General features: G+C 37.3%; 2 protein-coding genes across 3 annotated transcripts; one reads left to right on the top strand and one right to left on the bottom strand.

The window, feature by feature from the left end:
• The first annotated feature begins 76 nt into the window (after positions 1 to 76).
• Positions 77 to 2,714, top strand: LOC129793399 (transmembrane protein 120 homolog). The gene is made up of 7 exons (XM_055833395.1): positions 77 to 289; positions 367 to 485; positions 673 to 814; positions 881 to 1,238; positions 1,295 to 1,389; positions 1,448 to 1,729; positions 1,901 to 2,714. The coding sequence occupies exons 1-7, from the start codon at positions 224 to 226 to the stop codon at positions 1,964 to 1,966; spliced, it is 1,128 nt and encodes a 375-aa protein (XP_055689370.1). The 5' UTR covers positions 77 to 223; the 3' UTR covers positions 1,967 to 2,714.
• LOC129793342 (inverted formin-2) lies at positions 2,052 to 15,514 on the bottom strand. Of its 2 annotated transcripts, none has more exons than XM_055833239.1 (8): positions 14,874 to 15,514; positions 7,316 to 7,528; positions 5,946 to 7,246; positions 5,483 to 5,833; positions 5,031 to 5,410; positions 4,409 to 4,960; positions 4,201 to 4,341; positions 2,052 to 4,125 (listed from the first exon to the last, which is right to left on the bottom strand). In XM_055833239.1, the coding sequence occupies exons 2-8, from the start codon at positions 7,514 to 7,516 to the stop codon at positions 2,801 to 2,803; spliced, it is 4,251 nt and encodes a 1,416-aa protein (XP_055689214.1). In that variant the 5' UTR covers positions 7,517 to 7,528; positions 14,874 to 15,514; the 3' UTR covers positions 2,052 to 2,800. The 2 variants fall into 2 exon arrangements, with proteins under 2 accessions (XP_055689214.1, XP_055689213.1); XM_055833238.1 differs by lacking the exon at positions 14,874 to 15,514 and adding an exon at positions 12,448 to 12,516.
• Positions 15,515 to 15,522: the final 8 nt, after the last annotated feature.

The following is a 15,522-nucleotide window of genomic DNA, read 5'->3' as shown; positions in this document are numbered from 1 at the left end:
CAATAAATCATTTTACCGCCACGCCACCTTTGCAATGCTGAAAACTCGTTTCTCGTGGCCAATGAAAAATAAAAATTTAATACTGCGGAAAACCATGCGACATGCCCTACGAATGTCTACAATCCATGTCCGCATAACAAGACTACATATTTTAGTGGGGCATAGTGTGCAAGTAAGGTGAAAACAGCCGCAACACGAGGGCGCGTGTGAAAGTTCACGAAAGATGGAAAAAATCCAGAATTTAAAGAGGGAGTGGGATGAATTAGCTACAGAATATAAAGATTTAGAGGTAATGTACTATTTTCATCTGATACGCCATAGAAAAAATGTATAAAAACAAGGATTTCGTTGTATGTTTTGCCACAGGCTGTCAATCAGAACTACCTGGAACTCCTGGAAAGTCTTGAGGGGTTGCAGCAGAAATGCAGAAAGGACATAAAACATCAGCGGTACAGGCTGAACCAAATCGGTCTCGGTATGAGCAAGTAAGTGGGCAATCTCTAAAGTCCCTGTCTTATCAGAAAATCACATAAAAAATTGATTAATGACGAAAACACGCATAAATTGCTCGATAAAGTTGTTCACGTAACCTTTGGGGTATGTCATCGCGGTACATTTTACCTCTAATGGTTCAAAGGTCGTCCCCATTGAAACTTTTCTTTTTTTTTACAGGTTAAACATTCCCAACAGCAGCTCATTACCATCAGAGTACCAAGATATGACTGCGGAAATCGAGAAAGGGATGATGAAGCGAAAAGCTCAGCTGCATGAAATTGAACAGACTCTACCGAAGGAAAATGGACTTTATTTGAAAGTTAGTCTTATCGGAAGCAGTCGTTGTATTCCCTGAATTCTCTGTGCAAACCATATTTCGTTCCAGATTATCTTGGGCAATGTAAATGTGTCGATTCTCAATAGGAATGACAAGGTGCGATATAAGGATGATTATGAAAAGTTCAAACTGATCCTGAATGTTATCGGACTTTCGATGGCGCTCCTCAATCTTGTTGTGAACTACAGGGCACTAGAATTGGCCTTTATGTTCCTTCTTGTGTGGTACTATTGTACTCTAACAATCCGGGAGTCAATTTTAAAGGTCAATGGGTCGCGGATTAAAGGATGGTGGCGGGCACACCACTTCATATCGACCGTTTCTGCGGGTGTGCTACTTGTGTGGCCCCAAGGAGAACCCTGGCAACTTTTCCGCAGTCAATTTATGTACTTTAACGCCTATATAAGTGAGTATATACTTTGAAAATGATAATATTCATATATTAATCTTAATTTTTCACAGGTATGGTTCAATACTTACAGTTTCGGTATCAAAAAGGTGTTCTGTATCGACTTAAAGCTCTCGGTGAAAGGCACAATATGGACATTACAATTGAGGTAAAAAGAATGTTGAAATAGAAGAGCTGATCAGTATAAACATTCTGTTACTTTTCAGGGTTTCCACACATGGATGTGGAAGGGTATTGGTTTCCTTTTACCCTTTCTCTTCATTGGCTACCTTTTCCAAGCATACAATGCTTGGGTTCTCTATAAACTTTCTGAGCATCCAGACGCCACATGGCAGATTCCAATGATGAGTTTCCTGTTTTTGGTTCTCTTTATTGGCAACACCACAACGACGATGTTGGTTATTCCGCAGAAGATGAGAGAACGCGCAAAGGATCAATATAGGCTAAAGAGTTTATCATGGGCTCTTAAAATTAGAGATCAAATTAAGGTAAGATTCTTTCCATTTAATTTTAAAGAAAAAAACAAAGTTTAGCTGATTAGTTTTATATCTAAAACTATTACTGTTCTTTTAATAATTTCCTATAAATACCGCTAAAAGTGATGCTCTTTCATCATCACTTTACTTCACATAAATTATCTTTTTTTTTCTCCCACGCAGGGTGACAAGAGGAAAGCATCGGAAAAATCGTCGCCAGTGAATTCCAGTGAGAAGAAAGGGGATTAGGCTAGTTTTTGCCGACAATAGCATACACAAAAAAAATGGAGCAGGGCATCCAGTTGATCCATCGGCTATGGTGAAGTAAAACAAATTTTCTTCGATTTTTTTTTCTGTTTTGTTTGTATTTGAGAAGAAAAAAAGGAGATATAAAAAACACAAAGAGTATAACTTTGCAAAGTACAAAATATCAGGAATGTAAAAAAAACACGCGTAAAAATTAATAATTAATTTATTTGAGAGAGGGTGTCTTGGGTCTCTATGTGACTTTATTCTTGGTTAGAAGTGGGATTAGAAATAAAATATGTTTAAGTTTTGAGCATGTTAGGGAGAATTTAACAGGTTCTTTTTATGCTGTATTAGCAGAGTTAGTCTTTTTTTTTTTATTCAAGTATATGATTACTTTTTATATTGCGATTTATTTTCATAATGTTATGTCATTTTAATTTTTTTTTATCATTCTTGCTTTTTCGCTACACACATATTTTTTCTCTCTTACTTCAGCGCAGTCTCAAGAATTTTCTAACTAAATCTTTCGTTGTGAATATACAGCTTTTTTGCACTGGAAAAAATAATCAACAAAAGATCCTTTTAAAAGGTTGAAATGTTTTTTTTTTCTATTGACGTTTAAGTATAATTAATTTTTTATTATTTATGGAACAAAAAAAGTTGGCATAATTCACGAAAGAGAATTTGAGACTTAACCACCGACCAGAATGCGCTTAATTAAAGAATTTTCAAATTTTTTTTACGTCAACCTTTGAACGTTAAACTTTCGTATTTTCATCCTTCCAGTGCATTGGGATTGTGGGGAATTTCTCATGTCCACACTGGGTATGGCACTCACTTCCTAAGACGACTTCTAAGAAGTGCACTTTGTCCACTAATTGGTGGTGCTGGTGTTTGGGCTTTGGTCGTAGAAGCCGTTGTTGGTCGCATAAAGTTATTTCGTCGACTGGTCACACTGACGCCATGGGTATTTGGTAACTTTGGGCTAGGGAGTGTTCGAAAAGTTGTTCCATTGGTGAGATTCTCCGAAGAAACGGGAGCTTTTGTATATCCGGAAGTTTGAGGTTTCACCCGAAGGGATGCACTACCTATGCTCGAATTGCTAGAGCTACTTCGACTTGCAGGAACACGAGATGTACTTCCAGATAGACGGAATGATGAGCTCTGCAGGGGTTTCTTTTCATGAAATGGGGTTGTTGTAAATCTGGATGGGGGAGGCTTTACTGGGAGTCTCTTAACTGTACTAGTAGAGACACCGCTATTCAGCGAAGAGCGAGATGACCTCAAACTCCCTCTTGAGCCACTTCTCTCGACATTCCTACTCGTAAGACTGGTAACTGATGACTTTGAGTCATTCTTTCGTAATGAATTCCTCCTATATAGAGGTTTTGAAGAAGAGATTGTTGGCGCAGACGGACTATTTCGCATGGAATATGTTCGTTTTGGCATTAAATCACTGATTCTCTTGTGTGTCTCCACCTCACCACCTATTGCACTTGGTTTCTCCCTCACATGCACCTGAGGATCTGTATTTTCATTTCCGGAGCTTGTTTCCTTGCCTTGAGATAAGGTGTCTGACACCAAACTCTGTGATTCTTCAAAGCCTTCGTCATTGAATTCACATGGGGTATTTTTTGTTACACTTCGCACACTTTCACCAGCTTTCTCACCAATCTGGAAACGTCTGGGATTTTTCTGTCCCTCTGCCTCATCGAGGCTTTTAAGTCGTTCCTGCCAGCGTTTCAGTCGTGCTTCCTTATCTTCGAGCGTGAACTGTTTCTTCTCAAGAGCAACAGGTTGGGATGATTCAACAAAAATTTGCGTCTTGGGAACCTCTTCAGACATAGCGGTGTCAGTTGTGGCTGCATTAGATCTTTTAAAGCGACGGGTCTTGCGGGCAGAGGAAAATCTATCAAATTGTCCCGTTCCTAGTGATTCTTCATTATTAAAATTATCCCCAGTCCCCAGAAGACTCTTCCTGGGAGTTGGTGGAGTTTCAATATTGTCTGCATCGATGTCATCCTTTGGTCGCAATTCTGATGAAAAAATCCTGTGTGGTCTTTCGCTTGGATCTCGTTGACCCAATGTCGATATCAGAGATTTACGAGGAGAATTGTCTGGGCTTGTAATTCGTGGTTCTCGTGGTTTTGGTTGAGATTCTGAGAATAAACGAAAGACACAAAATTTTATAAAAAAAAAGTTTTGGATTTTTACTATTTCATTTGAGGATTCACCTTGGATTGCCTCAATCGTGCCAACCACATCGGTTATTTCGATTGTATTAGAAGGTTTCCACTTCATGTGTGTTCTCCTTGGTTTTTCTTCGCTCTGTGATACCTTCTCTTCTGGAAGAGGATCAAGTTTTCGTTCATTTTCTGCAAAGAAAGAATCATATTTAGAGTGTCTTTTTGTAAATTTTTAATAATTAGATTAAGTACTAACCTGAATCTTCTTCGTATGACTTTCTCTGTGAGAGTCGTTTCTTTCTGCTATCTGGATCATTGTGTTGAAGCCATGTTTGGATCTTTTCGTGCCACTCCTTTGAAATTCTCGGTTTTACTTCATCACTTGGATTTTCCTTTTCAATCGTAGGAACAGGATGTGGCTGGATTGGTGATGAGGGTGAATTGGCTCTCTCTCTATCAGCTGTAAAGTCTACATGGAAGAGATCAGGGCGCTTCTTGAAACCATTTTCGGCCCTTGCTCGACGTGCCCAGGAACGATCTAAACTGCCGTAAGATGTTTTTCGTTCTCTGGAAAAATTATCATGACCTGATGACCTTAGGAAATCCATCAGACTCTCATCTTCATTGAGATTTCGACTTTTGCGTCGTCTCAGAGTATTCTCCGGTGATGGTCCGGGATCCTTGGGGGATGCTAATTCGTTGTTGTTCGTAAAAGAGCCAATTCTTCGCCGTTGAAGAGCTGGACTACAAGTTAGAAGATTCGAATCGAGGATTTGACTATCTATTCCCAATGATAAATCTGGTGTCACTGAAATAAGAAGAAATTAATACAAAAAAAATAAATTACAAGTTTTTTTTTTAAATCCCGTTTAGCATACCATTCCTTCTCTTAATGGCTAGTTGATCCTCTCTCTGCTTCCTGCGGAAGTTTGCTTGTTGTTCTTGAATTCGTCTTCTTTCGTTGTCTACAACAGCCTGACGAAATTTTTCTCTAAAATTTTGCAGGATCTTGAAGCATTCTTCGAGCTTGAAGGTTTTAACTTCCTCAACGAAGAAGTCCGCCAATTTTATGCGCATCTTTTCTAAATCTAACATATATCGTTCGAGAATTTGTACTTCCTGTTCGGAAGTTTTGAGAAAATCTACCATCTGCTTTTTTATATCGATATCAGTATTAGGGGATTCAATGTTCTTTTTAACTTTTTCTATTCTCTGGCATAGGGTGTACAGCTCGTTATTAAGTTGTTCCACGCTTGTTCTAAAAACCCACAAATTGAAGATTTATGTACATTATTGATTCAGATGGTTCAAAATTAAAAAAAAAACTTACTTTGAAGCGTTCTCCAGCGTGGTCAGTTCTGAGGGAAAGTCCAAAAGTTTAGAATTCGTTTTCTCAGCTTGTAGAGCTACATAGTGGATTAAATTCATCCCAGGTTTATTAGCACGGATATCGGTGAGCTTTTGTAGGGAAGATAGCTTGACTCCAGCTGCATTTCCAGCGTAACCACCAAAATTGAGGAAATTTCCCATTAGAAGAACCATGTAGAGAACTTCTTGGAGTGATTTGTTAGTCATCAGGTCTTCCCCCGCATACAGCATAGTTCGTATAGCTGGTTCTAGGTATGCAACATTTGCTGCAAATTCTTCTTTCAGGAGCATACATTCGATTCTAAGTTTATAGCTAGAAAAGAAAAATCTTGCCTTTATATATGAATTCTTGGATTTTTTTAAAAATAATTTCAAGTTAAAAAAAAAATTAAACATATTATAGTCTATTATTTAAAGCGACTTACTTGGAAAGGTTTAATAGTTCCATGAGAAATTTTTCTGCATTGCCTAAACGTGTTTTATCACCATCAAATGATTTTAGCATGTCTAATTCATCTACCTCAGGCAAAATTTTCAGGAGACCTCTAAGTCTTTCCGCTCCTACATCTTCGTGCTCTCCATTCTTGATGAGATTGATAATGTTTTCATTGGAACTACGAAATTGCTTCAAGAAAATATTAACATTGAGACTTCTTTTTCCATCAAGTAAACTTATTTCGGAGTTTTCCTTTTTCTTCCTTTCCAGTGTGTCGGTTTTGTCGCGTCCCAGTTTTGGAGATGCTTGTGGATTTGGTGTAGTTTGCTGACAGAAGAGATCCTCAATTTCTTCAAAGTCCAGTGCCTGAGTATCTTTTGTACTGTGCGCTGAAGCCAGGGAGGACCAGATGTTATGACGTCCTAGGATCCTATTTGATGGAATCTTATTCCAATTAATTGTTTTCATTTTACTACGTGGAACAGGTGTTTCCTGTTGCGGCAGCAATTGCTGAGGTTCTGGCGGCGGTTCTGGAGTTTTGGGCTGAGGAGCCTTTGTAACCTGCACTGGAGTTTTTAGTACAGGGGCCATGGGAGGTGGTGGAGGTGGAACAGTCATAGGTTTCAATTCACCCATAGCTGGCGGAGGTGGTGGCGGGGGTGAAAGTGCTGGTGGCGGAGGTGGTGGGGGAGAAGGAAGAGATCCTGCAGCAATGGACTGTTTCCTTGTGGCACTAATATCCGTTCTACAATGAGGACAAACGATTTTCTGCACACTTGGTGCTCTTAGAAGTCTCACAGAGTCCTCGTGATTTTCAAGAAGTGTAGCCCTATGTACCAATGTTTCTGCTGTATCCCAGATCAAATCACTAACTGCTTCTTTCGGATCTATACGCAGTAAGTGCTGCAAGATTGAGAGGAATGGGATTCCCTGGGGTGTATCGGATACCTGCCTCAGGATCGCGTAAAAAACATCTAAATGCGAGTTAAGATTAATTCCATCAGGATCTTGTAGATTCTGAGCTTCATCGCTCTCACGCTGCTCATCGAAAACATCCAGCTGAACCTTGATGTCAGGTAAGTTCTTCGCTAATGGCCGAAGATTATTGAGCACAGATAGGAGATTGAGTCCTATAAATTCATTACGGACCTTTATCCGTCTCTGCAGTGTTGGAGCTGAAATAATCAAGCAATTTACGAATGCAAGAAGGGCCATTTGGTACTCAGCCAAATTAGCCTTTTCAAGCTCCAACACTATTATTCTAAAACGGTAGCGCTCCTTTTTGAGATTCTGAAAAACGGATGATTAAACAATGTATTTCTGCGCGTTGCATTGCCAGTTTGGTATTCCATTACTTACCATAAAGTGTTCAAGTGTTTCCAGGGCTCGATTGTAACCCTCAGCGCTATACGCACAGAGAGCTGATAAGAGTTCAAACACTTGCTTTTTGACGGTGACATTGTCCGTGTCCAAGGCACTTCCTAGTTTTTGGACATAATCTTTGTTGTCTACAATGTAGTCGAGTCCCGTTCGAGGATCCATTGTAATGTTTGTTTTCATTGCGAGAGGATCCTATAAAAAGAAGAAATCTTTTCTTTAGTTTTTTTTTACACATTTTTATTGAGTGATTGCGAATAACCCCAAAGTAATATTAATTTGTTCGATCTTGGAAAAATCGATCAATCAACTATCAGTTAGTCAGAATGATTTGCCCATTAGCATTCTTGTTTTTAGTTGTACAACGAGGGTACAAACTGGTGTAGAAATTAGTGCAGTGTTCGATTAATTTGAAATGATCACGCAAATTGAGAACATTTTGAATTTTATTGATGATCTCATTGCAAAAGATCAGTATAGAGATACTAAATTCTTTTTTATTCAATAATAAATATTACGACCAATTAGAAATAATACCTATGTATCTACTAATAAATAGGTACCATTTATTTTATTCTATTATTTATTTTATTAAGTAAGTAACTAAAATGAATATTATCGAAGATGACTTTAAATTCAAAAAAAAAAATAGTTTGGATTATTTAATTTAGTGAAGCCGACGTGAAATGATGAAGTGAACTGGAAATTTTGCTTTTCCTCCGGTCAGCGTCGGAAAAGCAAAATTTTCCAGTTCACTTCATTTGGATTATTGTATTTTAAGTTTAAAATTAAATATCTCTAGATGTTGGTAAATAAAAACCTTCAAGATATCAATTTGTTCAAAATAACCCTGCGTCTGGCTCGAAAAATCCTAATACATATTTAATTTATATACCTACTATTCTGTAAAAAAATACATTATAATAGTATAAAGTAAAATAATTGAATTGGAAAAAAAGACTGTTAAAAATGCAATAATTTGTTGAATCATAATTAGGTAGGTACTCTAATTTAATTTATATCAGTGTGAAAAGTTCCCACTGCCACTTCACGGATTTTTAGCCATCAATTAGAACAATTAGCATGAGTAATGCTCCAATTTTCTGGGTGTGCGCCATGTGCCTTACTTTTGCACCTTTCTGGAAAACTTCCCATCGTTGGTGGTGCTAGATAAGTGATATAATGTTTTTTTAGTTTGAGTCAGGAGAAGATAAATCAACTGACGTGAAAATTGAGGACAAAGACATTTTTTTTTCAGACATTTCTGTGGCATTGTGTATGCGATTTCGAAGCATAATATATCTATATCTATAGTGTTTTTTTTTAACATAACAAACTCTGAGGGCTACCGGCAAAGTGTCACCATATACACATCTATTTTCTTCTGCACGTGAAAAGTGTTTGACACTGGAATCATGGCATAATCGTGAATTTCCCAAGGTCATCTATATAGCAAGTACCTGCGGGAGATATGCTTTATGGCAGGTGGGCTCTATAATCGCAATGATTAATGTGTTTTCTTTAATTTGCATGACTAATGTTGAAGGGGAAGAAAAACAGAAAAACTTGATATTATAAGAAGAGGAGAGAACCTAATAAAAGCTTAGAGAACAAATATTGAATGCTTTCGGGGCTTTTAGCATATCTATTACCTACTTATTATACCATATAATACATACATACACTTTCCCAAAGAGCTTCGGTAAACATAGGTGACATTTTTTTTTTCAATATAGCACCAAGTTGTTTTTAACAATTGAAAAAAGAAGAACCCGCTAGCTATTAAATCCGATAAGATAGCACTAACAAAAAACATACAAATTGAGCGTCTTCAAGATAATCACTTGATGGCTCTTTTTTTTCTCTTTAAGCGTAAATTGCCTCCGCATGTAGTATAAAAATTGAGTAGTAAACTCCAATCAATTATTTTTTTATACAACGTAGAGGAGCTATTTGGGTGCTTCTCTGTCAGACAAGAAAAAAAATCAACACCATATAGCTTCTCGCAAGCACAATATAAAATAATTAAATTTTTCAATATCGCGCGACAAACGTTTCAAGTTGTTTGCAATTTAAAAAGCTGCCGGTTGACCTCATATTACCCAAATTGGTAATGCTTTCACGGTTTATGTTAAGTCTGTGAGTTCCAATTATGATTAAATTTTGCCTTTTTCTCCTCACTCTCCCATCCGATCTCGTATGAAAATTAATCTTACGGCGCCTTAAAGGTCTTCCACCGAGATCGCCACTCTACCCAAATCCTTCAGCAATAAAATGAAAGAGACATATTTTTGCTGGACAGATTTTCACATGAAAAGCTCATCCACGATTGAACAATTTCCACACATAATACAATACACTGTGAGCATAAATATCATATTGTCGTGACTCAAATCAATGTGGTCTTAGTCTCACTAATCTATTCAATTTTCGTGTGTAAATCGTGTGAATTGACTTGTGTGTGTCTCTTTGTTTAGAAATAAAATTAAAGATTCTTCATACTATTAAGAGAAGTTATTTTGGATTAGCAGCTACTGGTCTCTCACAGTTCCATCACCTTTTTCAACCTGAGTGGATTGGATTCAATGATATTAGAATAAATTGAGTACTTATACCTAATTACTAATTTAAAATATTCAGCATTTCAATTGATCTCCAAAAATTTGCATAATTTCCAGCTAACCATAAAATAAATATTCTCTCAAGTTCATTGTCTCTTCCAGAGACATTTAATGTTTGCATTTTTACCATGCAGAAGCAATTAGCCAATACTTGAAAAAAAGTAAATAATCGGGAATTTTAAATTCCCTTTTTTTTATTTTAAATATCCAATAAATTCTCACTTATCAAATCTCCATTTTACAAAAAGAAAAACTAATAGAACTTTTCAAATCTAATTTTTGAGGAAGAATAAAGCTTTGTGTTATATTTATTGTTGTCTTAAAAATGAATTAACATTTCTCGATCATTATCTTAATTTTGTGAAATGCGAGTCTATCTAAATTGAAATAACATGTTTATCCCATGTGAAATTTGAGTAGGAGAGACATGGTTGATCTACAAAAAAAAATTTACAGCCTATTTTGTATTTTATATATAAAGAATTAATCGAAATACTATGTTTGTATTTATATATAGTTATTTCAGAAAATCACTAGTCCAGGATCATAAAGTTTTTATCTCCATGGCCAATTAGCGAGAGCAGAACTGCACTGAAAAATCACCTTTTAGCTGGTTGTGTTGTTTATTCAAAGAAATTCAATAGACCAAAAAGCCTCAAGATCATTTTTTTTCGCGATTCTCCATGCAAATTCCCACCCACGATCATTCACCATGTTTTGTGGTTCTTCCCCGAAAACACATTGGTAGTTTTGTCACATTGGAAAGTCAATCATAACGCGTCCAGTTATTAGAGTTGGTATACCACAACGCGGATGGGTCAGTCTATGCGTTGTAATTTAATTTGTGAGTAGTATTAGTAGGCAAGGTCGATTTTTTGTAAAATTTAGCAATTTGACAGATTAAAATGCTTATATCTTAAGTTCTAATAGACCTACAGAAATTTCTTGACTAGTTCTGGAAAGGTATTGAAATAAGCTATAATCTAACATATATTTCGATACATTTCAAGGTCACCTCCAGAACACAAAATGGCGGATTTTTGTTTCACCAAAACAGTATTTTGCACTTTTTGTCCTCAAGGAATGGTTCTAGAGGTTTCTGATGTTCTAGAAAGTTGTAGAGTTTTGTAAAACCTTCAATTTGATACTAAGATGAGCAAAATCGGTCAAGCCGTTCAAGAGATATGGCTCTTAGAACTTTTCAAATACAAGAATTTTTCAAATGGCCATATCTTCTAAACGGCGTCATAGATTTTCTTCATTTTCGGACTGGTGAAAGATATTGAGTCAGGCTACAACATATCAAAAATTCAAGGAAATCTATGATCGGAATTCGAAGATATTGCCCCTTAAAGTTAGGCAATTTTTGTTTTTGTTTTTAGCGCCTCTTGCGGATGTTTTTGAAACTTGAAATGTTCTAAACAGTTGTAGGGCTTCTCAATACCTTTCATTTGATACCAAGATGGTCAAAATCGGTCAAGCCGTTCTCGAGATATATCGAAAAAACACTTTTTGCTTTAGACCGCCATATTTGCTAAACGGCTTGACCGATTGTCAAGTATGAATTGTTGATGAAAATATCTCACTGAGCTCTACAACATAATAAAATTTCAGACCTCTAGCTATAAGGGAAGTGGTTGACGGTATTTCAAAATGGCGGACGGCGGCCATCTTGGATTTTGAAAATGCGAAAAAATGAAATTTTACACCCACATTTCTATAGAAAATTTCAAACCGGAAGTCTCTATCTGTTACTGTTCTCGAGTTATAAGGCAAAGTTTGGACCACCGGAAGGCCGGCCGGAAGGCCGGCCGGCAGGCCGGCCGGATCAAAAATTTTCCACCACCATTTTCGTAATGTGGGATGTCTAAAACGTGCTCATACCAAGTTTGAGCCCGATCTGAGGTGGTCGGTTTTTCAGACGATTACAATACTTGGTATGCCACGATTGTGGTATACCAACTAATAAAAGGAGAATCTTGTCGTGAAGTCAGCACAAAAAGTTCTCTTGCGCGAGATATCTTCGTGATGTTCTTATTCGATTTTTTTGTCTCGCGTGCGCGATTCTCCGAGTGACTTGCGAATGTTTTTCTGCTTGAATAAATCACTAAAAGACTTTAATGATCGAGGTGTGTGCGCACCACATATAGTAGCAGGTGAAGTGAAATTATCGGATCCATTCACCTTGAATTTTCTGGGTGTATTACCTGCCATCCTATGCCATCAGATTGAATTCCATTGCGCACTCCACAATCTTCGTGGTTGCGATCTTCACGAGAATTCATATACACAATGCGACCATCATATGGATCGTCACTTGGCGGTATAATGATGAAAGAAAATGCCATCATTAGACTTTTTGGGATGCAGAGCAGAGATTTTTCTTTATCTGCTTAAGTATTACGTTTGTAAAATCGCAAGGCACGCGTGAAGTTTCATTGGCGCATAATATATTTTGTAATCGTCGACGACAAGGTCACATTATTTACTCACTTCGAAAATGGTGTGTCTTTTAGAGAGACTTTTGTTGCCTGAACGACGACATGCTTGTGTATAGATTGTTAATGTTAAAGTCGATGACGATTTTCTTGCTTCAATTCTCTCGCTCATTCGCACGCAAATTCCGCGCACACATGATCACCATGCCCAGATGTTTATTTGATCGTGAGTTTTCACATGAAACTGGACACATTTTTCATCTTTTGCCCCACAGTGTGCAAGAAATCACTGAAAATTTGTGACTCGGTCATACATCAAATGCACACGATCGCGCCAAAGAGCAACTAAGTATGTATTTCAACCCAATCGCGATCTCTCAACCCATTGTGATCACTTGCAATGTACAGATTTTGCAGCCCTCCTTGCACCTTTTGCAGCTGAATCTTTGGGTGCTACATCCTCTTAGACTTCGTGAAAGAGCCTCTGTGAACATTGGGTTTTCGAGAACTCGAACGTATGGGTAAGATACAAAAAAAAAGAAAAGATTTGTGCTCGTTAGCAGGAGTGGTCATCATGATAGTTTTGAAAATTGCGGTATATTCGATCTTATGAAAATCTGAAAAAATCTAAGACTACAATAGAAGAAAAGAGAAAAATAAAAAGAAAATTATACCGATCTCACTTTTATTGTTAGAAAGACCTGGTATTAAAAAAATGTTAAATTTTTTCACCACTTGATGTACATTATACTACATATTTCCTCATAATAAAATAAATAAATATGAATAAAAACGTTTGATGATTAAAGCGAATTATTCAGAAAAAAATTGTGTGAATTTAAGGAAATTATCTTTTGTATTAATTTTCAATACTGTTTTTAAAACTTATAGACCGACTACGGAATAAACTCACACAATCTCTGGAGTCTGCCTTGTGAGAGAAACAGAAGAAAAGAAAGAGAAGTATTTAAATGGTGTTAAGTAAGTTTGAAATATTGTGTGATTTTTTCTTCTCGGCTTGGCATCAATCTAAAAAGATTGGTGTTATGCATTTGGTTGGGGAAATTGTGAGGGAGAGTCAATTTCCGCTTCGACCATTTAATCATTCGACAATGGAAGTGCTGCACAGTTAGAAGTATACGCTACTTCACCCAAACCCCCGGGCAATTGTGGGCAAGTTTCATGTTCAATAAGAATATTAAGAATGAGAATAAATTAAAAATTCCAATCCACCAAATTAAATCCAATCTTTAAGCACACAAAGCTAAATTAATACTTAGATTTATATAATATTTTCTTTTAAGTCCTAAAAATACATTATCAATTAAGGTCCCTGAGTAAGGTTGAGTAAGATTGAAGGACTCACTTGTCGAAATTCAAAAATTACAAACGCATACTTTCTTTTATATACATAACACCATTGTCTGAGAAGAATTAATTAAATTAATTGAATAGCAATGGTGTGCTGCGTTGTGAGCAAAATGAGCAGAGGAAGTTGACAAAAAAGTTTTATGGCGTATCCAGAAAAGGATTTACACAAGAAAATATTTTGGGGTAGAAAATTCATTAATTTTTATGAAAAAGGCGCCAACGATCATTCAATAAGTGTGAAATAGTGTGTGGTGGATCTCTCTACGATCACTTGTTGCGATCATGTGGGTGGGTTTTCTGAAATTTCGCTGTGACGAGCACACACAATCGATCTTGGGTTAAAAATTTTAACATTCGAGGGTCTCTCCAGCGAGTCAACAAATTTCCTCAAGGTTTCCTGTTGCGATCGCACTCTTTTTTTTTTACTTAATATTCTTGTTCACAAATTCTTAAGTGATATAAAAAATGAGAAAACGAAATGATCTCGCTGGGGTGGTGAGCAAACAGGATGAGAGGTGTGTTTCATTTACTTTTGCTGGTGAAGAAATTCTGTGAAGAATTATATCATCGTGCGATCGTTGGAAGATCACAAGTGGTGAGAATTGTGCGCGGGGACAAGATTGAGGTAAAGAAAGAGCAAAAAGCAAGATCAAGGAAAAAAAATGACAAAAACACACAACATACTGGAAATACCAGATTTGTGAACAATATCCATAATTTTTGTCCATTGATCGTCCACTTCAAACGTCTTCGCGATCGCAAATTTTGGGATTTGCTGCTTTTTTTTCTTTTTAAAATATTCACAAGAAATGACACAGAAATGTGAAGAAGAGAAGTAATACAATTTGGGCTTTTTGTGAGATCTCGCAATAATCCTATGCGATCATCCCACTTCTGACAAAAATTTCACTTTCGCAGCTATTTTGGCTTCAAAGCCCATTCCACACGGATAATTTGTAAGTGGAACCGAAGTGCAGTCACAAGAAATTACATCACACACCACTCTTCCCAAATGGTTTTTTGGTACGTACATGTACATATGTATATGTAAATGTATATATTCTATGCGGTGGCATATAGCATAAGAAATTGTAATGCAAACACACTCACAGCATTTAGGATTTTTTTTCCTCTCAAACGATCTCGCTGGAGGCCCGCGGTGGAAAAAACTACGTTAATTTGATTGGGCTATGACATTCCTCAGCATTGTGGTCCATATGAATGTGAGGTGCTTAAATGCAAAGAAATTCCACAAATACACAACACATACAGACGTGAGGTCTCTATTATTTTTTTGGGAGGGGGTCCGTGTTATAAACGGGGATAACACTTTCACACAGCGATCTCACCCACAATCCACTCGCGAACGTGGCTTCAAGTCAACTGACTCGAGTTGAGAAATCCATCTGACCGTTTCTCGGTGTGACTTCCACATCGGTGGGAGAGACGTGCGCGGCCTGGAAAAACTTCCATTCACAGCCCACATGAGCCAACATCGTCTCCACCACACTCGCGCCCATTTGTCCATCGCACAGTGGAATTAACTTTAACATTTTGTGCCACACAGCTCTTTTTTCCTCGCCTCAAGTGTCTCTCGTGTAAAAGTCGCCTTTCTGCAGCCGCCATACAACTTCTATTGTGAATCACCGTGGCGATCGTGCGGAGTCGAAGGTGGCACACAAAACCTATGCACTCCCGCGCGCATTCCCCTTATGCTACTACGTCCCGCACAGCCTCACCCTTTCCTCGACCCGTTTTC

This window comes from Lutzomyia longipalpis, chromosome 3, assembly GCF_024334085.1.
Source record: "Lutzomyia longipalpis isolate SR_M1_2022 chromosome 3, ASM2433408v1".
NCBI lineage: Eukaryota > Metazoa > Arthropoda > Insecta > Diptera > Psychodidae > Lutzomyia > Lutzomyia longipalpis.
The sequence above is the reverse complement of the archived record's forward strand: the minus strand, read 5'-3'. Positions and strand labels throughout refer to the sequence as shown.